General features: G+C 33.5%; 1 protein-coding gene and 1 pseudogene across 2 annotated transcripts in view; one reads left to right on the forward strand and one right to left on the reverse strand.

The window, feature by feature from the left end:
- LOC143600168 (superoxide dismutase [Fe], chloroplastic-like) overlaps positions 1-26772 on the reverse strand; it is a 36817-nt gene extending 10045 nt beyond the window's left edge. Inside the window, exons 1-2 of the mRNA XM_077077931.1 lie at positions 26694-26772; positions 26581-26624 (exon numbers count right to left, since the gene is read on the reverse strand). Coding sequence (XP_076934046.1) covers positions 26581-26624; positions 26694-26751 — 102 coding nt within the window. The 5' untranslated portion in view covers positions 26752-26772. The remainder of the gene's footprint in view (positions 1-26580; positions 26625-26693) is intronic.
- On the forward strand, positions 14216-19950 carry LOC143600170 (uncharacterized; annotated as a pseudogene). Its single transcript, XR_013147426.1, has 6 exons — positions 14216-14899; positions 15025-16125; positions 16218-16509; positions 16599-17561; positions 17959-18486; positions 18749-19950. The product of XR_013147426.1 is annotated as an uncharacterized LOC143600170 (transcript).
- Positions 26773-27065: the final 293 nt, after the last annotated feature.

Consider the following 27065-nt stretch of genomic DNA (forward strand, 5'->3'; position numbering starts at 1 on the left):
GTTTTCTTATTCTGCCCTGGGGCAATATGCTAGGTAAAACACTGGTTGTATCTAAAGTTAACTATAACCACTAATCAGGTTATTCGGGTTAACCCAAAACCCGATATAATAAAAAACAAACCCGAAACCCGACCCTATTAACAATTTGGGTTATTCGGGTTGACCTGATTAATACTTTTGGACCCTATTTAACCAACCATAATTAGCTTATTCGAGTTCGGTTCGAGTCTGGTTAGATTAATCAGGTTCATGTATAATTGACAGTCCTATTTCTCTATCTCATTTACCATTGTGTTGTACACTTGATCAATGAAATATCTCTCTTTTATTGTCTAGGTCGTTGATGTGTTGGAGAAGTTTAGAAAAACCATATTTAAACGTTTTCAACAACCCTAATTGTGAGAGACTTCTTGCAGTCGTCCCCTTGGAATTTTGGAACGATTTTAGAGCAAGAGAAAGCATTTGGGGTAGAGATTAAAGACCGGAGATCATATTTGGGTATTATAAGGGTTTAATCGTTGTTATTGATTTATATGGAAAAACCAGATTGTTCAGACAATGTTCATGATTATTACTTCGTGTTTTTTTATGTTGAACATGTTTATTGGCTAAACCATTCTAGTTGCCTAGGTTTTGATGATTATTTGTTAATTCATGGTTGTTTGTCAGTTTTACGTTTAATGTTGATGGACTAATGGTATTGTAAACGATCCGATCTCAGTTTATTTGATGTGATTATGCTTATACAATTCTAACCCATTATCAATTATCGTTCCATATGTTACTTGTTGAATGCCTTTCATTGATATTTGCATGTTAGGTTGCTTACTTTGTGTTTGTGACTCGTTGATGACTTGTTGACGTCTTGAGTCTTGACCCACATGAACTTTTAATTAGTGATCAATTAGTGCTACATGTTCAACCTATCTAGATAACTGTCACAGCCCCCGACCCCTATACCCCGGGAGGGGAGCCATGAACGTTGAGTGGTGGTATCGATGTTTATTAAAATAATTTGCAGCGGAATATTTCATCAGAACCGTAGTTAGGAAAATTAATCAGAGTTATAAAAAAACACCATAATTCTTATTTTATAAATTGAGATAAAAACCCATTTTTATACAAACATAAGTTTTATAGAGATAACCCTAATTTACAAAACACGTTTCTTTATTCTAGTGACAAGCCAGTTATTTAAGCTGGAAGCCCGTAGGCATCATTCCTTTGTCTCTAACAAGTCACCTGGAACATGTTTAAAAATATTTGATCAGCAGGAATACTGGTGAGTACATTCATTTATAAATGACACATTTTACAGTTACAGCATTAAGATGTTTTTACATCTGCCTGCTTCCAAATTACCGAAAGGTACTTGTCACTCGACCGTATTTGTGATTGTGGTCATATTAGTTATTGGCTAACACTTGTCCAATAAGTAACGTGTAATAGCCCAGTAGGCAAGCCTTGTATACAAAACCCCACAATACCAGTAGTAACCATCCCGTAAGTCTACAGAGACTTAATCACTGTAATGTATTTAAAATCGTTTGAAAATATTTGGATTATCTGTCATGAGTTTAATGGATTTAGAAAAGCATCATGACAGTATTTGAAAATCAGTTGTCTCACGCAAATGTGAGTTGTGCAAAAACTCGAATGTCTCACCTTGCAAGTTTATATTTAACAAGCCTTCTGATGTTAAGCACCTAGATTAAGCACAATGTAGTATATCTATATTAGTATAAACCCATAATTATAACGATAATCACGAGACATGAAACTTTACACGATGACATAATGTCATACCTTGTTAAGGTAGAGCTTTTGGATTCGTGATATAAGTTCCTTTTGATCGGAGAGGTACCGTTACAATTACTTGGTATAATACTAGCCTTATATAAGAAAATTTTTGAGAGATCAAAAGTTTTTTTTTTGAACGATTTGTGCAGTCCGATAAGCCTCCCTATTAATACTCGAAATTGAGCATCTTCGCGTATCGCGAAGCTGCAGTAGGGTTGCCGAGTCAGCCCTAGCTATGCCACGTGTCAGGCTACGCGTCAATGTTGCGTAACTTTCACGTCACAACTTTGTGTATCGCGAAGAATCTTAAGTATACTTCTTCGCGTATCGCGAAGTGCAAAGTGCGTCATCAAAGCGCCACATTGCGCCCATCGCACTTCACCCGAGCCCGATCCCGTGCGCGTGCTTCGTACCCTCCGCTAGGACTACTGGGTGTGATTTTGCACATAAGAATATTATCATGTGAAACTCTCTTCCTTATAAAGAGCTTACAAGTTTTGTAGTCTAGCGATGTGGGACAAGAGTTAGAAATCCTATTTATACCATGGTGAAAGCCTTCCATTTTCTTTCCTTCACCAATGTGGGATGGAATTTTCCTTTATATTTTCCATTCTTCCTTTTACTTCTTCTCTTTTCTTTCTCATTTCTTCATTTCTTTCTTTGATTATTTTATTCTTTATTATGGTTTGTTATAATAACTAACGGGTGATAGATAGTCGGGTTTGTTTGTGGGATTAGAATTTTAGGTTTAAACGCTCTGACAAAAGGTTTTCCAATATTGTCCTTACTTTCATTATCTTCTCGTTTCTTATTAACTGTTATTAGATTACCTCTTGCATTTTAGAGTGTGCTAAGATAGTGAAATTGACAGGTAATCTATCTTCAAGGTAACTTATTATTGTTGGAGAGATTGACAAGTAATCCAACCAATTGGTAAGTTTACACGCCTTTAGGGTTTCCTTTTAGGTCACACTCGGAGAACATCTGGGACCACTAGGTTATCTAAGGGTGTCGTATCTTAAGATCCCGGTTCTATCATAGTTTTTAAAGCCGAGTGAATTCTAATATTCAACAAATAGGATTCATACATAGGTAACACTTCTCCTATCTTTGAGTTCGTTTAGGTGATCGTGCCGAAGTCTGTCCGTATCAGATTTACTTTAAGTAGTTAATTGTCAAATCAGTAAAATCATTAAGCTTTTAGTCAGAGTCTAGTTTAGGTGTCGCTATTGTCCTTTAGATTTGATATCCGAACTTCATTACGCTTTACTACAGTCGATAGATACACTTGCCTGTCCAGTGGTCTAGCATTAGGAGAGTCGAGGTTTATAAATTTAAAACTAAAGTATCTATGTTAGGTTAAGTTATAAACTGCTTTTAGCACATCAATCGTTTATCATTTAAGAGCATTCACGTTCCCTCCACCAAATTTTGTGAGTGAGGTTTTTATAATGTAAATAGTGGTTTAGGGTAGAGGTGCACAAAAAAAAAACCGAGCACGGAACCGGGCAAAAAAAACCCTGAACCGGTATTTTTATACCCGGGTTTTTACCACATGAACTTGTACCTGACCCTACCCGTAGGGTACGAATAAGATTTGCATTTCAGTACCAAAACCTATACCCATAACCGGACCCGATTTGTACCCGGTAATACTTAAAAACCGGATCCGGTTCCATACCTGGAACATGGTTTTTCCAATACCCGAAACCGGGTTTTTCAAATACCTTATCTATACCCGAAATTACATAAAAATTACCCTAAAAATACCCCAAAAAAGTGCAACAACTTAAAAAACCAATCTATACCCAAAAAAATAACCAGAAAAAAACTAATAATAGGGTATTTTCAATATCCGAAAATAGATTATTCAAATAACCAGTTTTAGAGCCGACCCAAACCCGGTGCACAGAGTATGGTTTTTAGAGCCAATACCCAGACCCAAACCCGAACCGGGTTAGGCAAATACCTGATTTTTCAATACCGAATCGAACTCAGTTCCATAACCGGAACTAGGTATTAGAAAAACTTGATTTATGCACTTCTAGTTTAGGGAGTTGTGAGTAAAATAGAGGGAAAATGAATAATTTTTTTGTATATTTGAAAAATTACTGTTCACCCCATATAATTTTTTAATATTTTTGAAAATGGTTGTGAGTAAAGCAAAGAGAAAAGATAATGATAAATGTATAAAAAGTATTATCTAATTATAATTTTTAGAATAATTTTGAATTTAAAGATAGGAAATTCTCTTAGAATGTGCTTACTTCATTATTAGTATGAACAACAGATTTTGTATGCACGTGAATGCGTAGTGAACCTATAATATTAACACACTTGAATATGTCGGTGCATTGGGTGGGTTGGGGGGGGGTATGTGTACCTTCAGAAGGGACAGCCAATTAGTTGTTTGAACTAACCAGCTAACTGTCCGGGTATCTACATCTAAACGTCGCATTCTAAAACAAACGTATTTTTCAACCATATATTGACTTTACTTACACGATAATTTGACTTTTATATTTGACTCTTAAATTATGTTAATTTCTTGATTAATTTCAAGTCTAATTACTCTTTCACATATTCTTTTGGTATTATGGTAGTTTCACAGCACCATATAATATATCTATTATCTAATTATAAGCATTAGAAACAAATTACCATTTTGATCAAAGCTACTAAAGAAATAAATACATTTATTCAATGTTGACCGAAATTGTCATTCAAGATAAGATAGATACAAAACAACACTTGTCTAACACCAAAATCAAACATTCATCATCTGGAAAATCAATTCTCAACCCCACTCTCCGGTTTTCTTGTGATGTTTTTACGCATTGCAAAAAATACCTCAGTTTTTTCAAATTTAAATGTTTTAACATTCATTCAATTTAAACATAAACTTAAAACTTTTCGTTTCAAAGATAACATAAAACTCTTCGTTTGGATGCCATTCTCATCATAGATAGCATAGCATGCACCCTTATTCCCACGGTCCTGATCATTTATCTGTGTGCATACTAAAAGTCAGCCACACTGAGTAGGTTTTAGTTTACGAATTCATTAGGTCATCATTGCTCATACTTTACTATTATACATATATATAAGATAAATATTGCATGTTGGTGCCATAATTTCTTAAAAGCCATAATGAGTTTGGGTACTTAAATAATTCAGTTGATGTCCACACTAAAGGTTTATGTTTAGCTTGATGGCAAATGTTGTATTTCTTTAATTTAGTCATGTCTTCCGTGTACATTACCCTTTTAAGTCATTTTGTGAGTATCTACACAATCTCAAAATGTTAAAAGAAAGAAGCTAGAAAATCACCTAAACTGCTTAACGTTTTTACTCGCATACAAAAACCTGGACAACTGTACGAGGCACAAGGCCTAGGTATCATAACTAGCATACAAAATCTCACATTCTTGACAATCTAGCAAAACATGACATTACGCAAAACCTTACCATCACATATACCTAGGACATCACACATAAACATACCATCACGCAAAGCCAGTCATTACGCAAAATGTTCCCTTTTGTAGTATATGCCATCACGCATAAATATTGTAGGAATATGGGTCACTTATTATATTAAAATTAATATAAATAATAACGATACTCTCGTTATTAACATAAGAAAATAAGTAGTACAAATACCGTAATATAAAATATAATAAACAATGAAATAACATAACAAATATGTTAGATGATTCAACTCAAGATCTTCAAATGATAAAGTCTTCAACTTGTTATTCAGCAACATTCTCTTGTAATCTTCTTGATACGAACTTAAAAAAAATAAAGTTTCCATCTTTTACCACATCAACAACTTCTAGTAGTCTCTTTGGCTGCAAGAATGAACGAAACAAAAGTTGACGGTTGAGGCTGAGGCACGTGTTCAACACGCTTCCCTTAAAACAGATTCCGCGCCTCTACATAAGACAACGCGTCTGTTTCCCATGGTACAACAGCCGAAGCAGTTAGTACTGCCAGAGATGTCCATGCACCCGAGGTTACATTGGGGTAATTAAAGTGTAGTGTTAGAACTTATGGAAAAAATAATAGAATAAAGAAGTAAATGAATCAAGTAGAGAAACTCATCTTTATAGGTTTGGAAACTCATCTCTATAGTTTTCTAACATGAGTCTTTAAAGATTTCTTCACCAATAACTCTTCTTGCATGCATGCATTTTCCATTGAATTTTCTTACTGGTATTTTTTCTAGCTCCTTTCAAATAAGGCACATAACATATTATATATATATATATATATATATATATAAGAGTTAAGGGTGAGTAAAATATCACTTAATTAGAAATTTAATAGTCTAATTAAAACTAATCAATTGTAATCAAAAGGCTCTACTCAAGAGTTTCATGACTAAATGAAGAGTTTAATATTAATTATTCAAATCAATCTTCATTCCCTATATTTAATTTTCCAACAATCCCCCACATGAATGGAGATTGATCAAAACACACCAAAATGTCCAATAGAACCTCGACAGTCGAGTATTGCAGGATAGGTAGGTGTTAGCTTTGAACCTTCCTTTGTGAAGCATACTTAGTCTCCTAGCGGTTAGTAGACGTGATGTCCTTGAACAAATCCCCATTTGCGTAGACGACAATACACTTTACACAATACTCTCTCTAGCCAGGCACATCCCCTCATTGTCGTGTCCATCATGGTCCTGGAACACTAGCCTGGTTCTGTGAAAACTCTAGGAATTGTGCGCCCCACAATTTCATTCGAAGCGACCCCACTTCTCTTTCACATAGGTGATTATCCTTAAATCATTAAAAGCATTAAGGTTATAATAATTTACACAAATCATTAACCATATATTATGCTTAGTCTCACAATATGTCACTGTTGTTATAGGAATGGACTAGGAAGTAATTAGACTCCCTTGATAATTTAGGAGGATATATATATTAGCTTAAGTGTTACCTTATACATAAGCTACGCCCCCACAGTGACCACCCATAGATATATAATTAGGTTGTCCTATTGAACTTAGATCTTGGGATCTCCAGTCAACTAAGTTAGGTTTTCTTCATATACCCTTTTTCATGGGCTTTAGTCTCATTCCACAACTTGATCTCTACTAAACCCTCAGGTTTTTGGATCCATAACATTATCTTTGACTTTGTCTAGTCACTACAGATAATTTGTGTAGTTGAGATCAGTTGTCATGATGTGTTCTTAACTTATAAGTTAATTTTGCCTAACGTTAACTTTCTAAGACTATAACCTCAGTAGCGACCTGAATCTGGTTATAATATTTGTCTTTGTAAATACACTTATTATTAAGGCAAACACATCTCCATTATGCACCACGATCCTTTTGTCCTCCACTTAGTCGTGTGTTTGCAATGCTAGATTGGATTACAATAATCCGCATTGCCAAACCTTCCAAGTTTAAATGAAAGACACCTCCACATTTAAGTGCTATTGGATAACATCATCCAACTTTTGAATGCGGTAAAGATAAAGAAAGGTTCTTCCTTTTAACAGAAGTTTGATAAATCATATCAATTATCATTTCTATATACTTCTAAAGAGTAGTTTATTAAACGGCTTCCCCCCACATTTCTTGCATTTTGATATAGTTTGTTTAACTTTACTTATGAAGACAATTTGAAACTCATGATTTGAACAAGACCATGTCTTTGTATCAATGAGTTAATCAATGCTTACTAATAAAGTAACACTTTTCATAAGTTTATTATCAAACATCACCAACTTAGAAAGATTCTAAATCACCCTCTAAGGCAAATCTAGAAAGTTAAGGTCTTTTTAAGATGCTCATAAGTTATATTATTTCCTTATATTGAATGAAAACCCACTTCAAATTTGTCTATACAGAAACTCATTCACATGTTTGTGTATCTTTTGAATGTTTCACGTTAACTTGTCTTCGCAAAGCACCATAAATAACAAGTACTAATCTAGCATGCTTTAGACTACAATACTTTAGCATGTGAACAGAAGATGCATCATTCTGATTCTTCACAGCCAAAACATTATTACAATATCACATTGAAACATTCACTCTTTAGCTTAGACAAAGTTATGAGACTTGTTCACAATCCCAAAACGTTAGTATTTTGGAAAGTCTCGCAAGTTGGTATATATAGCACATAAATAACTTCATCATTCATTTAAGAAAAATAACTCTTTTGCCTTTGATCTTCAAGACTTCACCATGGACTTATATGAACATTAAACACAAGTGTTAATCCAAATAATTCTGGTATATACATTCATCACCAACGAGATGAATGCTACTTGTCTACAGTCACTATAATGTTGAGATAAAGTCAATTAGATTGACACTTAAATTATTGGAATTCATATTTGCTTCTTAAAGCCATTTATTGAGATACTCTCCCAATATGAAAGACAACACTCTCACATAGTTAAACAACATGGATGGTGGTAGAAAGTCTACATATCCATCAATACTGTAAGTATATTTTAATGAATCTCTTAAGATTTTCTTTTTATATTCATTTACAATAGTAATATATATTTCTTTATATATGATCAACGTGTTTATGATTCACACTCGGTGAATTTTCAAAGATATAATCTTTCATGAATTTTTAAGAATTTAAATATCTCACCAGGATATATTGATTCATATTAATTCATATATTAATTCATGCTTATTGAACTTCCAAGAAGTTCAATTTCTTATGAACATATATTAGTTTATATGTTATAATTCACACTTAGTGAATTTTCAAGAAGCTTAATTTCTCATTAACATATATTAGTCCATATATATGTTATAACTCACACTTAGTGAATTTCAATGATATAAATATAATATTCTTGTGTATTGCATTTTATACACTCACCACGTTCTTCCATGACCATCTCATAATATAGTTATAATTTTGATGTCTCATCGTAGACTTTAGTCAATGCAATAACTCATAAGTTGCTTCTTATGTAAATTCTTCTTTCACTATCCGTTTAAAATTATCCATTTAATTTTAAAATGCTGATTTATTTCGTTGTATAATTGCATGTGTTATCCGAAGATACTGAACACAAAATAACAATACAACCGAACATACAAAATAAAGTGTAAAACACTTTTTAAAAGTAATTCAAACGGATAAAAAGACAACATCTAGATAACAAATCTCAAAGTGTTATTATCTTCAATACCTTCATTGTTCGATCGAAATCATCACAATGATATCCTTTTATGCCATGACTTGAGGTACTCCCTCAATAGTTCTTTATGAACTTATAAGGATAACATCCTTATTTCATCTTGAAACTATATACTTAAACAATCAAAATTTGTCCAAAACAACAAGGTGTTAACTAAAAGCACGTTGTGAATTTTAACAGAACTTACGTTCATAAGAACACCAAGTTTTTATTTGATTGTTTATTCTATAAAATAATTTGTTTCTTTAGAAAAGGTTTAAAACCGTTGGTTTCACAAAAGAAATAGAATCTAACACGCACATTAGACTATTAAAATGTTTAGACAAGCGTCGTTTAAAGTTATAAAACAACTCTTTCTAACACACTTATTATTAGAAAAATTAAACATTGAGACAAAACCTTTTTTAAACTATTTGTTTTTCTATAGTATAGCATGAAACCTTTAGTTCATAAAACCTTATTAGCCCAAAAGTCATTAACACATAGTTAAAGTTTTCAATAACACTTAGTTAAGTTTTCCATTAACACTTAATTAAGGCTATGATTATTGGTGACTTAATGAGAGGAATCTTAATAGACACACATCAAAATCTCATATGCACTAGTTCATTGTAACCCAAACATGGAAGTTTATGTTTGTATTTCACCAAAATGCACCCAATGGATGTATCCGTGCACTATTTTCTAACACACTTGTTAGAAATAAACGATTACATAAACCGTTATAAAACTTATTGGTTCATAAAAATAAACTAAATCTAGCCCGCTTATTAAGAATTAAATGATTACAAAAATCATTATGAGGCTTATTAGTTTATATAAAATAAACTGCTTCTCACACTCGGTTTAAGAAACGAGACATTTGGACAAACGCTCTAAACCATAATACTTATAACTTGTAATAATTTCTAGCACGCATGCTAGGAAATGAAACATTTACAAAATGTATTGTTTATAAAAATACATCCGGTCTAACATGCACGTTCGAGAATTTAATGTTCACAAAGAACATAGGTTTACACCAATAAACACGGTTTAACACACAAGTTAGAAAAAATAACATTTGAAAAATCGTCTTAAATATTACGATTGAATCATAAATCATTCGTCTTGTATCATGGTATAGGATTTAAGATTGTATCACATCTCTATAAATCCATACACAACAATTAGTACTACATACATATTTTCAAAAACAAATATACAAGATTGTCGCAACAATCACAAAATAATTGTTATATTTTTCGTGAACCCAATATCCTTAGTAAAAAGGTTTAAGATTGCCTTAACAATCTCTTGGAAAATCTGTTTTAAGATTGTAGGAATATGGGTCACTTATTATATTAAAATTAATATAAATAATAACGATACTCTCGTTATTAATATAAGAAAATAAGTAGTACAAATACAGTAATATAAAATATAATAAACAATGAAATAACATACCAAATATGTTAGATGATTCAACTTAAGATCTTCAAATGATAAAGTCTTCAACTTGTTATTCAGCAACATTTTCTTGTAATCTTCTTGACACGAACTTAAAAAAAAATAAAGTTTCCAACTTTTACCACATCAACAACTTTTAGTAGTCTCTTTGGCTGCAAGAATGAATGAAACAAAAGTTGACGGTTGAGGCTGAGGCACGTGTTCAACACGCTTCCTTTAAAACAGATTCCGCGCCTCTACATAAGACAATGCGTCTGTCTCCTAGGGTACAACAACCGAAGCAGTTAGTACTGCCGGAGATGTCCACGTGCCCGAGGTTACATCGGGGTAATTAAAGTGTAGTGTTAGAACTTATGGAAAAAATAATAGAATAAAGAAGTAAATGAATCAAATAGAGAAACTCATCTTTATAGGTTTGGAAACTCATCTCTATAGTTTTCCAACATATGAGTCTTTAAAGATTTCTTCACCAATAACTCTTCTTGCATGCATGCATTTTTCATTGAATTTTCTAACTTGTATTTTTTCTAGTTCCTTTCAAATAAGGCACATAGCCTATTATATATATATAAGAGTTAAGGGTGAGTAAAATATCACTTAATTAGAAATTTAATAGTCTAATAAAAACTAATCAATTGTAATCAAAAGGCTCTACTCAAGAGTTTCGTGACTAAATGAAGAGTTTAATATTAATTATTCTAATTAATCTTCATTCACTATATTTCATTTTCCAACAAACATGCCATCTTGCATAAACGTATCATCTTGCAAAAATGTATATTTGCGAGACGCTTGTGTTTGTGGGATGTTAAGTTATTGCGTAATGCCTATTTCGTGTGTTCAATGTACCATCTGCGTATATTAATTTTTCAAGCCATTTTTTATAATAATTTATTATAAGAGTATAGGCTCATCAAGAGAATAGTATAAGCATCTAGTATTCATAGGGACAATATAAATATTTATAATATGTTCGTTTGACAAATGAATTAAAATCGTTTTTTTTTCTTAACGAGGATAACGGGGAAAACTTTTTAATTATTTTAGAATTTTTGTTTTTTATTTATGTTTTGCGTTATGAATTTTTTTATTTTATTTTATTTTTTGAATTTTTAGGGTTTTTCTATTAAAATAAAAAATCCCTCAAAAAATATTCAAAAATAATAATAAAAAATTCATAACTCAAAATATAAACCAAAAACAAAAAAAAAGTTAAAAAAAAAAACTAAAATATTTTATTCATTGTTCTCGTAAAAAAAAAAACTCGAGAAAAGATTCCAACGAATTCACTTGAAATCCTCCACATTTTGGAAGGATTTAGAATCCATTTATTTAAAAGAATTTGAAGGAATTGAATTCTAATTCTAATTCCAATTCCTTGACAACCGAACACACCAAAATGGATTAAGATTCCAATTCTAACGAAACGAACACGCCATGTAATAGGATTTTAATTCCAATTCTTTTGAATTCCTATGAATTCTGTGAAACGAACGCGCCCTTAGTAACTTGAAAGGATATTTTGTTAGGTAAAATTTAAAAAACTTTTCATTACTTTTACGCTGTGTTCCCGTGTTTACTTAACGAAATAATGGAAAGGAAAAGAAACCATTTTCATTCCTTTCCTTTCTCTCCCTTTTCCTTTCTTACCCTTTATTTTCTTTTCCTTTCTTTTCCATCCAATTCCTTCCATTTTGGAAAGAAACAATTTAGTCTTCTTTCTCTCAATATTTCACGCTCTTTCCTTTTTTTTCTCCCCTTTAATGAAACTCTGAAACACACTATCATCTGCTTTCATTCCCTGTCTTTCCTTAAAAAAACTCAGTAACACCACCCTCTCTTTCTTTCTCCCCCTTTCCTTTCCTTTCCTTTCCATCACTGCGTTCCCAAGTTAAATTAAGGAGAGAAAGGAAGGAATCATTTCCTTTCTTTTCTTTTCACTTCCATTTCCCTAACTCCTTTCGTTTCTTTTCCTTTCCATTCAATTCTTTCCAATTTGGAAAGAAAACAAACTCACCCATTTTACCCTTTATTTGCCTTATCTTTCCTTTCCTTTCCTTTTTTTTCCCTTCCTTTAATGAAACTCGGGAACACTAGGGGTGAGCAGAAAACCAATTAACCGAATCGAAACCGAATTAACCGAAAAAACCGCATCGAAAAAACCGAAACGAAGCATTAACCGAAGGTTAATTTTTTGTTTTTTTGAAAAACCGAAATTTTGGTTTCGATTCGGTTATCCATTTTTAAAAACCGAACCGAACCGATTAGGGATGATAGAGATTATCAAGATGATGAGGAATGGACTAAACTTTTAAAATAAATAAATAAGATGATGAATGAAGATCGGGACAAAACTTTTAATGCTTTTTAATTTTTAAACTCTATTTAGTAACTTTTTATTCGTATTGTTCCACGTAATACGTGCCTATTTTTGTTTATTGAATTCAATATATGTGGACTGTGGTACTCTAGCACGTTCTTATACAAGTTTAAAATATGCATTTTTTATTTTTTAATTTTTTTTGCAATGTCAACACATAATTGAAAAAAAACCGAAAATAACCAAAGTGAAACCGAAATTAACCGAAAACCCGAAAACCGAAACCAGAAAACCGAACGGTTTGCATATTCAAATAACTAATTATTTCGGTATCGGTTTGGGTTTCACCTAAATAACCGAACCAAACCGAATCGAACCGAACCGCGCTCAGCCAAATACAAAATCTTTTTCTTCCTTTCCGTTCCTTTTCTTTCCTTTCCTTCCTTTAACTAGACTCTTGAACACAAGTTCTTAAGGTCCGATAATGCCCGATTAGGACCGACTACTGATCTTCTAGCCGACACACTGCCAACAACACAACCACTCTTTACTTTTTCCCTCTTTCATCTCTCCAAGTAGCATCTCTCTTCTATTTACAAAATTTCAGTTGGTTCTTAATTACATCAATCATAAGGTTAGATTCTTTCTTATTTTAACTAATTATAATTAGTTAGGGAGTTCTTTCTATCCTTTTCAATTATTGAATTGAACTTTATGTGGGTATTGCCAACTGTTTATGCTAATATCATGCCTTTTGAATTTGTATAAACCTTGTTTCTCAGAATCACATGGGTATTCTTAATTAATTCAGCTCACTCATGAGCTTTTGCAATATTGTTTAAATTATACAAATTAGAATCAGCTTTATAAAGATGATGCATTCCAACTGTTCGATAAAATGCCCAGCGAGTATGTAACCTGCTACTTGCACAGGACATCTTAGTCGGGTTTAGGTGTACGCACGCACCTTTTAACTGATGTTATAACTTATAATACTTCTTGTAATTAAAATTCGTAGTGGCAATTGGTCATTCATCTCGTTGTATCACATTCTCAACGAGAGAGGAATTTGAACCTGTTTGTGTAGAAACGGTTTTTCATTAGAGACTGTAACTGTATTATTTTGTATCTTGTGTTTGTAAGTAAGATTTACCCGTAGTGTTTTTAACAATTAAATGTGTGGTATTCACGCATCATGGATGCCGCGACCGAAATAAAACGTTTTTCTGTTGACTCGTATGCTTTATGAAGATAGTACTGAAATTATATTATGATCTGTATGCAAATGATTAAATCTCCCTTAATTGGTAGCTAAGTAATCTGAATTGTTCTATTTTTCAAAACCACTGAAAAAGCCGGCTAATTGAATATATATTGTAAATAATTTTTAGTAAAGTAATTAATAAATTAAGTAAATCATTTTTTTACATTGGTAAATGGTCATCACGTGTAATCAATATTCTAAAGGTTAACTCTTTGTCTTTCTGGCCTTTATATTTTATTATGCAAATAAGAATTTTTTCTCCTCAGCTGATTATAAATTATATTAATACTACACCCTTGTCGTCTTGTAGATTTGTCTCTAATCAGTTCATATAAACTTCCCATAGTTAATAAAGCTTTCATTTTATTAGATTCTTGAAGCATACATTCAATGGCATCTGCTTCAATTTCATCCGTTCAAAAGAGCTACAAGTATGATGTGTTTTTGAGTTTTAGAGGCGAAGACACCCGTAGGAACTTTGTTGATCATCTTTATCATGCTCTTCACAATAGAGGCGTTTCCACCTACAAAGATGATGAGAGAATTGAGAAAGGGAAAAGGATCAATAATCAGCTCATGAGATCCATTGAAGAGTCGAGATTTCACATCATTGTATTCTCCAAGAACTATGCATCTTCATCGTGGTGCTTAGATGAGCTCGTAAAGATTATGGAGTGCCACAATGCTACCGATCAGACTGCTTACCCTGTCTTCTATGATGTGGAGCCCACGGAAGTCCGCAACCAAAGTGGGGTAGTTGGAGAAGCCTTTGAAAAGCATGTAGAGAAAGAGGCTGTTAGGAGATGGAGAGATGCTCTAAAAGACGCAGCCAGTCTTGCTGGGTGGGAGTTGAAAAGCACTGCTGATGGGTAATTCCTTCATCTCGTTTTTATTTTATAAAGTTTAACTCAAAACTTAACTGTATGTTAGAGATTTGAATTTATCTATTCATGTGGGATTTGAGTAATCTAATTGAATATTCTTAAACACACAGACATGAAGCAAAATTCATCCAAAAAATCGTTATTGACATTTCACTAAAGCTAAGTTACATAAATTGGAGCGTTGATGAGAACTTAGTAGGCATGGAGACCAGGGTAAAGAATGTGATTTCGTCTTTAGAAATTGGCATTGATGATGTTCGGATGATAGGTATCAAGGGGATGGGAGGTGGTGGAAAGACGACTTTGGCCAGCGCTGTTTTTGATCATATATCCATTTGGTTTGAAGGTGTAAGCTTTGTTGAGAATGTCCGAGAAGTTTCAAGAGGCTCTTTATCTGGGTTGAAGGAACTGCAAAAACAGGTCCTTTCAGATGTGTTAATGATCAAAACATCGTTGTAAAAAGTGTTTCTGAAGGGAAAAATAAGATGAAAAAAATGATGGGAAGTAGAAAGGTTCTTGTTGTTCTAGATGATGTGGATAGCATAGGCCAGCTTGAGGCGTTAGCAGGTAACCCAAATTGGTTCAAGCCTGGAAGTAGAATTATCACCACAACAAGAGATGAGCAAGTGTTGGTAGCACACCGAGTGAACTTTATTCATGATATCAGTTTGTTAACACGTGAGGAAGCAATTTGCCTTTTCAGTAGGTACGCTTTTAGCAAAGAGATTCCGGTTCAAGGGTATGAAGAGTTATCAAGAGTGGTTGTACATTATGCTGCTGGTCTTCCCTTAACAATCAAAGTTTTGGGTTCATTTCTTTGTGGTAGAACAAAGCAATATTGGGTAGATGCCATTGAAAGACTAAAAACAATTCCATTAAAGGAAACTTTGGAAATACTTGAACTAAGCTATAATGGGCTAGAGGATGATCAGAAAGAAATATTCCTAGAGGTTGCATGCATACTGAAAGGTGGAAAGAAGGATAAAGCAATTAGAGTACTTGAAAGTTGTGGATTTTGTGCTCAAATTGGTTTGAAAGTTCTTGAGCAAAAATGTTTGATAACTATATCTGATGATGACAAGTTGCTCATGCATGACCATATAGAAGAGATGGGAAGGAATGTTGTTCGTCGTTTGCACCCTGAAGAGCCTAACAAACATACTAGACTATGGATTAAAGAGGAAATTGAAGATATATTGGTTAATGACTTGGTAAGGTTTAAGTTTCCTTGTAAGGTGGAAAAGTAACACATATTTATTAGTAATGACAAAAATGTAAATGTCAGCATTGATTTTATTCACAGGGTACTGAAGCAACAAGAAGTATAAAACTGACGAATACGGATCTCCATCCCGCTATAATTATGAAAGGCCTTAGAAAGATGAAGAAACTTAGGTTCCTTGATGGTATTTGAAGAATTTATCCAATCAGAACCTAATCAAATTGACCAGTACTTACCAAATACTCTACAATCTCTCCATTGGTCTAATTATTGTTTCTCGTGCTTACCTAAAACATTTCAAGCAAATACGCTTGTTGACCTCGAAATGGAACGGAGCATATTCTCTCAATTGTGGGAAGGGGAAGAAAGAAAGGTACAATAAATCAAGGTTTTGCATTATGCATTACTATACCAAATTTTATCATTACATTAATATTCTTCCATTTTTTTTTCTAATTTCAGGTTCTTAATAAGCTTAAGTTCCTTAACCTCAGTTATTCAGACTTGAGAACCTTTCACCTTGAGATAACTCCAAATCTCCGAACATTACATCTTAAAAGATGCAGGAACTTTGTAGAACTCAACATGTCTGTTGAACGTACAAAGTTGGAATCTCTTTACCCAGGTGGTTCTACGTTGAGTACCATGAACCTTGGATGGACTCCACATCTCGAGACATTAGATCTACGAGGATGTGACAACTTTGTCGAACTTCAAATACCCATTGAGTATCGAAATCTCAAATACATTAACCTAAATGCTTGTAAGCTCCGAACCCTTAACCTTGAACTGATTCCAAATCTTGAGACCTTATGGGCTCAAAAATGTTGTGACTTAGTAGAAATTCACATGCCTGTTGAATGTCCCAAGATGAAATCTCTTTACCTCGGTGGTTCTTTGTTGAGTACCCTTAACCTTGGGATGACTCCGAATCTCGAGACATTAGACCTTGAAGAATGTAATGCCTTTGTAGAACTCCACTTGTTCGTTGAATGTCGAAATCTCAAATACATTAACCTCAATTTTTCTAAGGTCCGAACCCTTAACCTTGGGCTGATTCCAAATCTCGAGACGCTATGGGTTCAAAACTGTTGCGACTTTGTAGAACTCCACATACCTGTTGAGTGTCCTAGGCTGAATTCTCTTTACCTTGGTGGGTCTATGTTGAGTACCCTTAACCTTGGGATGACTCCGAATCTCGAGACATTAGACCTTGAAGAATGTAATGCCTTTGTAGAACTACACTTGTTTGTTGAATGTCGAAATCTCAAATACATTAACATCAATTTTTCTAAGGTCCGAACCCTTAACCTTGGGCTGATGTCAAATCTTGAGACGTTACACATTCAAAACTGTTGCAACTTTGTTGAACTCCACATACCTATTGAGTGTCCCAAACTGAAATCTCTTTATCTTGATGGTTCTGTGTTGAGTACGCTTAACCTTGAGTTTACTCCACATATCGAGACATTAGACCTTGGAGGATGTAATGGATTTGTAGAACTTCAGATGCCTATTGAGTTACGAACTCAAACACATCAATCTCAATTCTTCTAAGGTTCAAACCCTTAATCTTCCGTTGATTCCAAATCTTGAGACATTATGGGTTCAAAATTGTTGTGACTTTGTAAAACTCAACATGCCTGTTGAATGCCCCAAGCTGAAATTTCTTTGCTTTGATGGTTCTATGTTGAGTACCCTTAATATTGGTATGACTCCACATCTCGAGACATTAGACCTTCGAGGATGTAATAAATTTGTAGAACTCAGCATGTCTTTTGAGTGTCGAAATCTTAAATACATTAATCTCAATTCTTCTAAGGTCCGAACCATTAACCTTGCGCTAATTCCAAATCTCGAGACTTTATGGGCTCAAAACTGTTATCACTTTGTAGAACTCTACATACCCGTTGAATGCCACAAAATGAAATTTCTTAACCTCAGTGGTTCTATGTTGAGTACCTTTAACCTTGGGATGACTCCACATCTTGAAACCTTAGACCTTGGTGAATGTAATGAGTTTGCAGAACTCCACATGTCTGTTGAGTGTCGAAATCTCAAATACATCAACCTCAATTCTTCTAAGGTTCGAGCCCTTAACCTCATGTTGATACCAAATCTTGAGACGTTATATGTTCAAAACTGTTGTGACTTTGTAGAACTCCACATGCCTGTTGAATGTCCCAAGCTAAAATTTCTTTACCTTGATGGTTCTATGTTGAGAACCCTTTACCTTGGGATAACTCCAAATCTCAACACATTACACCTTCGAGGATGTAATGACTTTTTAGAACTCCACATGCCCTTTAAATGCCAAAATCTCAAAAACATCAACCTCAATTCTTCTAAGGTGAGTGCCCTTAACCTTGGGCTCACTCCAAATATGAAGAGATTCGATCTTGGAGGATGTAAGGACTTTGTAGAACTCCACATGCCCGTTGAATGTTCAGAGCTCATATTGCTCAATCTAAGTTGTTCTAAGGTGAGTAACTTGGACCTTGGACTCACTCCAAATATCGAAATATTAGATCCGAGGATGTAAAGACTTTGTAGAACTCCATATGCCCATTGAATGTCCAAAGCTAAAATTTCTCAACCTAAGTGGTTCTAAGCTGAGTAACCTTAACATTGGGCTCACTCCAAATATCAAAATATTAGATCTTGGAGGATGTAAAGACTTTGTAGAACTCCATATGCCCATTGAATGTCCAAAGCTAAAATTTCTCAACCTAAGTGGTTCTAAGCTAAGTAACCTTAACGTTGGGCTCACTCCAAATATCAAGACCTTAGATCTTGGAGGATGTAATGACTTTGTAGAACTCCACATGCCCGTTAATTGTTGGAAGCTCGAATCACTCAACCTAAGTAGCTCTAAGGTGAATAACCTTACCCTAGGACGCACTCCAAATCTTGAGAACTTAAAACTTGAAAAATGTTATTATCTTCATGAAGTTCACGCTCCCATGGGATGTCTAGAAAGGCTTGTCTACTTAAATTTAAGTGGATGCTCAAGGTTTGAGTATTTTATGGTTGAAAAAAAGTATGGTCCTGATTCCGCTGCTATGTTACATCTAATTGCGGAGTCATTAGATACATGCCCACTGCATCTTAACAATAATTTGCCAAAATTTCAGTTTAAATGTTTTTATGATGAACCTGAATACTCATCCACTGGAAATCTTGAGAAGCTCATATCTTTTGGTCTATGTGCTTGCACAAACCTTGATTCTTTTTCAGCAAGTATTTGTGGTTTACAGCATTTAAGAAAGCTTACACTGGAAGGTGGTATTCCAGAGGCGCCCAAAGATTTGTACCAGTTAGAAAGTTTAGAGGAGCTAACTTTATGCATGAAAGAGATTAAGCATCTTCCGGATAACATTTGTATGTTGAAACATCTGAAATATCTTAATCTTAAATCTTGCTGGCTCTTGAGCAGTTACCAAAGGACCTTGGCAGATTAGAGTGTTTAGAGGAGCTACACCTAAGGGGTTGTTTATCCTTACGAGATATTCCAGATAGCATCTGTATGATGAAAAGTTTAGTGCATTTAGATCTCAACAATTGTGTTCTAGTTGAGAAATTGCCTGAGGAATTTGGATGCTTGAAAAGTTTGGAAGAGTTAAATATAAAAGATGCAGGTATAAGGCATCTTCCACAGAGCATTTTTCAACTGAAAGGTCTGTTTATTGTTGGGTCGAGGTGGCGGCTTGAGTCGTATGGTTTTACATCCTTGTTAGAAATCTCAACAAACACGGCCTCCTTCTACATTAAGCACTCACAAAATGATCAATCTCCTCATGAACTCAAGGAATGATTTCAATCGCAAACAAGTATTATTACTGGTATTCTTCTATTAATTTTTAATTAATGGTCTTATTTTGATTTGAATTTTGGAAGTGGTTGTAGAGTAACATTGATGACATTTCGTGTAGGCATATATCAATGGTGTACTAATTTGCGATCCATATTCTTTCTGGCAATCATTGTTGAAGCAATTGATCGACTCCAACTGATGTTCAAACAGTCAGTGTAAGTTAATTAACTGAATGTATCAGTCTTAATGTTATATATCACTAAATGCATTGTTTTAGTTGATTTATGCAAGTTTGTAAATGTAGAATGCATCAGTCTTTTGAGTAATTAAGGCTATGGTTTTAGAATAATGGCATAATAGTGAAAGAATTGTACCACCATACACAATAATTCTCATTTTTATTTGTATGAATTTCTGAAATTAAAGTAATCAGGTAATTAAAAATTATTATATATCAACAAACGGCCATATTTGTGATTTTCTCCATTTAAAAGACAAGATTAAATGTTATTACCTTGCTATATTATTTTTCATGGGTTAATTGACACCGATAAAATAAAATATTGATTCGTACTATTAACTTTTTGTTGTATGGCATTCGTTTCTGTAATCCTGATTTTGTAATTCAATAAATTACTTGACCAATATACATATATTAAGCATTACAATTAGTTTAAAGGGATAGAGTCATCCATATATAGATTCTATATGGCTATTCATCTTGGAGTTTTTTAAACTCATTTGTGACAAAATTTGGTTCGAACGCTACAAAATGTAAAAGTAGTTTATTAACTCAAAGCAAGAGATAATATAAGTTGGCATTTTGTAAATCTCAACTGGATAGCCATAACCACTTATTATTTTGAATGTTGCTCATTCATCATATAAGCCCTTAGCCAAAGAATAAATCAATTGGAAGTATCATTTAATGACTATGTATTGGTTCAACGGTTTACTTCATCTGGCAGGAAAAAATCCTTGGAATGTTTCAAGATAAACGTTGGTGTGTTGAGGCTTGGCGTTAATTGGTCAGTGTGGATTGGGACCGCGAATATTTTTTTTATGGGTTTGAGTCAATCACGAGTCTTCTTCGGTTTGGTCATTTTGGCCTTTGACCATTTGAATGGAAACCTTTTCAGGTCAAACTTTTTTATTCTCAAATTGAGGCTTTTTTTAATCCAGTCAAATGGGTCGTGGGGACTGTTTGAGATGGAGCAGGAAGGTTAATGCGGTCTAATTGGAGTGTTCAAAATTTAAAGTCAAAATTTTAATGATGTATTGATTGATTTTTGGAGATTAGTAAAGTGGGTCGATGAAAGTCAACTGAATAATTGCTCAAATTTTGCGAAAGCTTAGTGCATTGTCAATAGCCGGAGTACAATCAATAAAGACCCGCAGCGTGTTTTCTGGGTGGATTACAAAAGGTTAGAATGGAGCCGTTATGTGACTGGTCATAACGGAAGTCAATTGCTCGAAGGCTGAGTTCATATGATGACTAATTTGGAGAGGTTGATAAAAGTCAAAGTGAACTTGGATTATGCTGCTCTTGATTGAAGCTGTCAAAATGGAGGTCAATGATATGATGAACTCATTCTAATGCAGATTACTGTCAATCCCAAAATTCAATGCCAAATGAAAACTCAACGAATAAAATGTTTAAAGAAGCTACAGTAACATAAACACAATAGCTAATAAGGGTACTGCACTTGTATTTTAATAGTATGTATAATAAATCAAGTATATCAATTTAATAAAAAAAACGGTTATTAATAAAAAAGGATTTAACTTGAAATGTTTTAGTTTCAAGAAAAGTTGCGGAGAATTAAAGTTTGGGGCTAAAAGTGTAAAGTTAGAAAGCGAGTTGCCTAGCAGGGGAAATAATCAAACTCTTATGTTCTGTTCGTTTCAAGGATTTGGAAGGAATTCTAAAGAATGAGATTTTAAATCCCATGAATTGATATGTTCGTTTCATTAAATGAAAGAATGGGAATGGAAACTAAATCTCATCAAATCTCACATTTCATGGGATTTCAAAATCCCACCTATTTGAAAGGATTGTTATGAAAAATAAAAACCACTTCAAAAAAAATTCAAAAAAATTAATAAAAAAAATCATAACTCAAAATATAAATAAAAAACGTAAAATGTAAAAAAACTAAAACGTTTCCTTCGTTGTCCTCATTCTTCAAAAAAAAAAAAACGAAAATGAAGAAGATTCCAATTTCAATACATATTAACCAACCAAACACATGAAAGGGATTCTCAAACATTCCATTCCAATTCCAAATCCTTTAAAAAAAAGTCCGTGAAACGAACGGGCTCTTAGTCTATAAGCATTAGAAACAAGTTAGTATTTTGACCCAAGTGACTGAAGAAACAAATACAAATACAATTATTTAGTGTTGACCGAAATTGTCATTCAAGCTTGATACAAAACAACAGTTGCGTAACACCAAAATCAAACATTCATCATCTGGAAATTAAATCCTCAGCCCCGTTCTTGGGTTTTATCGTGACGTTTTTATGCATTGCATCAATTGCATCAATTCTGCTTCAAGCCTGGAACTCACCGTCTCCCATGATACAAGCTTATCGAGGAAAGTTGATATATAATCGGACCTGAGGTTCTGTAACCGACAATAAATTTAATACCATTAGTGTGACATTAATCAAGCATTAGAGGGTGTTTGGACATGCACTTTACAACTGATTATAATTTGATGCTGAAAATCTCTTATCAATTTGTTAATGAAGCTTTAAAGTAAATTCTAGCTTATTTAATTCTAACAATTATATTATGCTAGAATTATTATTGACAATGAAAATGTGGGATGCTAATTATCTTAATATTTCTTAAATGGTCATTTTTGTATGGCAGATACGAAACCTATTAGCAAAACGTACTTATTATTTAGGCGTCACAATCAGAATCACCTTATCAATTAAAAGTGATTTTAGCACTCAGTTGAATACCCCCAACATATATAGGGTGGGGATCATTGGGAACGTTAAATATCAGAGAACAAACCGAACAAAGCAAAATTGTCTAACTTTTTGATCAATGGTTCATTTTCTTAACGGTAATGCTCCATTTCTTTGGTTATAAAACTTTGCGCTTCTTGCATACACACGTGTAGGTTATGTGAAAAGTCCATCAAACTAAACTGTTCATATGTTTTATAATTTTCTACCGTTAACCAACTCATGCACACACTTAATATAATTTTGGTACTTTTTTTTGTTTGAATTTAATGAGAAACTGTTCATTTACTATTTTCTATTATTTAAGTTTTTAAATATTGAAAAATTAGCGGTTCATTTTGTTCTGTGTTCTCGAAGTACGTAGTGTTTTTTGCATAGATCAGCCATTGTGTGCATGTATGTATGCATAAATGCTTCTGTATGAAAGTAGGAAGTTCTTGGCTTAAAATCCAGGTAGTATGCATGCTGCAATCACAGTTCAGACTCAAATTGAAGTTGGTGAATGCGTCATGGACATATATAGTGTATATATTGAGGAAAATGTAAGTGAAGAAATGTTACCTCCCAGACATCTATGGTGAGAAGTGGCTGCAAATTCAAAGAAAAAGAAACCGCTTGTTAGAATTATACGTTACACAATAGTTAAGATTACCGTCGTCATTGTAAGTAGCCCAGTGGACCTTAGGGTTCATGTTAGATGTGATTCCCTCCCATATTTATACACAAGAATTATAACGCCGAAAACTATTTCATCCATTGCTACACTGGTTAACACAAGAATTAAGAATTCATTTAAAATAAACATAACCAAATACTCACATGGTACTCCAACACAAGAGGATTAATTGCATTTGAGCTCTTAATCACAACAAGCTTCTTGTCCTCTTCTGAGGCGGATGTGTTATCTACAGATAAATTAAGATCCAAAAAAGGGTCAAACTTATTTCAGATTTTCGGTTATCATCTGGTGGAACAAACACTTACATACAAGCCAAGCCCAACCCGAACCAAACTGAGTAGCAGCAGCTTGCTTAAACTCGTTAATGAAGCCTTCAAATGAACCGAAATCTTTGTTTATTAATTCTAAAAGTTCTCCGGTCGGTTTTCCACCACCACCAGGTTTCATAGATTCCCAAAAAAACTCATGGTTCCAAACCTGTGCAGCGTTGTTGAAGGCGGGAAGAGTATCACCTTTAGTATATGAAGCTAATATTATGTTTTCTAATGACAGTTTATGTAATTCAGTTCCCTCAATTTGCTTGTTTAGGTTGTTGACATAACCTCTGTGATGTTTTCCCCAATGATATTCCAATGTGTCTTTGCTCATATGTGGTTATAGAGCATCCTACCATACATGCAACACAAAACAGAATACACGCATTAAAAAATAATAAGGGAAACTGACCAAAATAGTCATTTTAATCACCCACATTCCAAGACTAGCCCCCCTTTCTCAAAAATACCCAAAATGGCCATCCAAGAACAGTCGGTCCACCCTTTAAAACCTGCCATCCACCGGATTACGGAACCATCAAGATCTAGCCACGTGTCCTAATAAAAAAGGCGGGTCCATAAACTGTCGGTCCGGCATAAGTTCTTTGAAATTCATTGGGCCGACTGTTTTTGGATGTCCATATGTCTTGTTACAAATAGTTAAAAATCATCGTTTTTTTTAAAATTCGGTCAGACCTGCCTTTTTTATTAGGACAAGTGGCTAGATCGATCTTGATGGTCCCATAATCTGGTGGATGGCAGGTTTTAACCTAGTCGAACCGATTGTTCTTGGATGGGCATTTTGGGTATTTTCGAGAAAGGGAGGCTAGTCTTGGAATTTGGGTGGTCAAAACGTCTATTTTGGTCATTTTTCCAAATAATAAAACTATGTGACTTATATATAGTACAGTTTTGGAACTCATACCAATGATTTTTTTTTTTAATTCTAGGTAGTTTAAGAGACCCATTTGTATTTGTAGTTTTTTTTTTTGTAAAACTAGATAACTCACAAGAGGAGGGGGGGAGCAAAGTTTGAATACATCAAATCACTTTTAGAAATTACCTATATTTTTATCCCTGTATGTGTTTTAATATAGCATATGTTTGATACATTAGATCTTTCTCAGCAAAGATTCTTATGATGAGATTATTGAAAAAAAAAAGATGTGGCCACGGGTTCTCCTAAAGCTTTTATACGTAATTTTTACAAAAATAAAAATAAAAACATCTTTTGTTTCCTCTTTTACTGTTATAAGCACACAAGAATCCATTATATGCTTTAAATAAGTTCACCAACATAACATATCACTACACTACATCCATTGTCGCAGCTAGACATTTTTTTCCTATGGGTTTGGGATTTTTTAGTGCTCGATTTTTTCCAACGCCAAATTTTCGGACCTGAATAGGTCGATCAGGTCGGTCAGATAGATAAAATGCAATATCACTATCATAACAAAAGCACGTCATCAACAATCAATAAATACAAAGTCAAATTATATTAAAAATATATTATATATTATAATAGTTCTCTACGCGTTTTCATGTTTTGAAAACGACTCATAACATATTCAATCACATAACATATTCAATCACGACTTTAAAAAAGACACCTTTTCAATCGCAACTTTAATTTAAATTTTATTTAGGTATTATGTTTAAAAAAGTTAACTGGTTATTATTGGTCCATTTATGAATAATTTTAGGTTTTTTTAATAATATATATATATATATATCAGTTATTACCGGTTCATTTATAATGTTTATTAGTAATTTTATAGTTATTTTAAAACTTTTTAGATTTTATAAAAAAAATATTAATTACTAATTTTTTTAATAATTAATGGGTTCGAATTTTTTAAAATGATACTAGTTTCACTCGTTAATTCGATACATATGTTATATATAAAATCAAAAAAGACGACCGAACCTGGTGGGCACTATGTGGCTCCGCCACTGACTATGCTTTTCTTGAGTGGACCTATATTTCATTCAGCATCAACGTGGGGAATGATTTGATATATAAAACATATGGAGGGAATAAAAAACATATGATTTGTGAATGAGTTATAAGATTCCTACTCTAAAATATGCATGGAATAAAAGCATGGGTAGTTACGGAAAGTGATTTGATGTATTCAAACCACGCTGCCCCCTCTTGCGAGTTTAAAAGTTTTGTCAGATTTTTTTTTATCGCCGCCCCCCATTGCGAGTTTATAATTTGTGGTTAAACTCGCAACCCCCCCCCCCTCCCTTGCGAGTTATCTAGTTTCACAAAAAAAAAATAAATAAACCACTTACATATACAAAGGGGTCTCTTAAACCACCTAGAATTACAAAAAAATAAAAAAAAATCCATACCAATGCATAAGGAGGTGGCTTCAAATCAATGCTTGCTGATATTGTCCCATAAACAGATTTTCTAGTACTCGTTCTCTACATAACATATTTAGTTTCTTCAAACAAAAGTAAACAAAAATAACAAATCTATTTAAATTTGAAAGGGCATTTTTGAGTGAATATTGCCATTTGCCATTACAACACAAGGATATGATGACATTTAATTGTGGAACATCATATAACCTAACTTCATTTTATGTAATACCTAAAAATTGTTGAGATTATAAACGAAAAATTTGACCAGGGACAACTTACCTGCCTATGTGACTGGTTCAAGGTATGTGATAATCTACCAAATTCTGCAATAGATTCAAATATAAATAATTAACAGTTAATAGTGTAGTTATAAGGGTAACATGTGGAAAAACCTGGGGCGATAACAAAGGCGCAGGTTAGATGGGGAGCGATTGTGGTGACGGACGCCATTAGCTTATGTGTGCAGCAGCGCATGTAACAGGATAATGAATAATGATAATAAGTTGGAGTTAGCATTGATAGTACACTACGTACGTACGTGGATCATGTTGTCAACTGTACTACAACTTCATGCAGTACAAACTATATATAGGATGGGAAAATTCCCCTCAGCCATTTTTTACTTAACACTTTCTAATTTTAGTCACGCTTTTGAAAAAAATACCAAAATAGTCATTTCTATTTTCTATCAGATCCGATGGAATTTCAACACTGTTGTTGGACTCGGTCTGTCCAAGACACATATTATTATTGATGTGGCTAGT

The sequence above is a fragment of the Bidens hawaiensis genome, unplaced genomic scaffold (assembly GCF_021521415.1).
Source record: "Bidens hawaiensis isolate Kalapana, Puna unplaced genomic scaffold, B.hawaiensis_p1.1 tig00053595_1, whole genome shotgun sequence".
NCBI classification, from domain to species: domain Eukaryota; kingdom Viridiplantae; phylum Streptophyta; class Magnoliopsida; order Asterales; family Asteraceae; genus Bidens; species Bidens hawaiensis.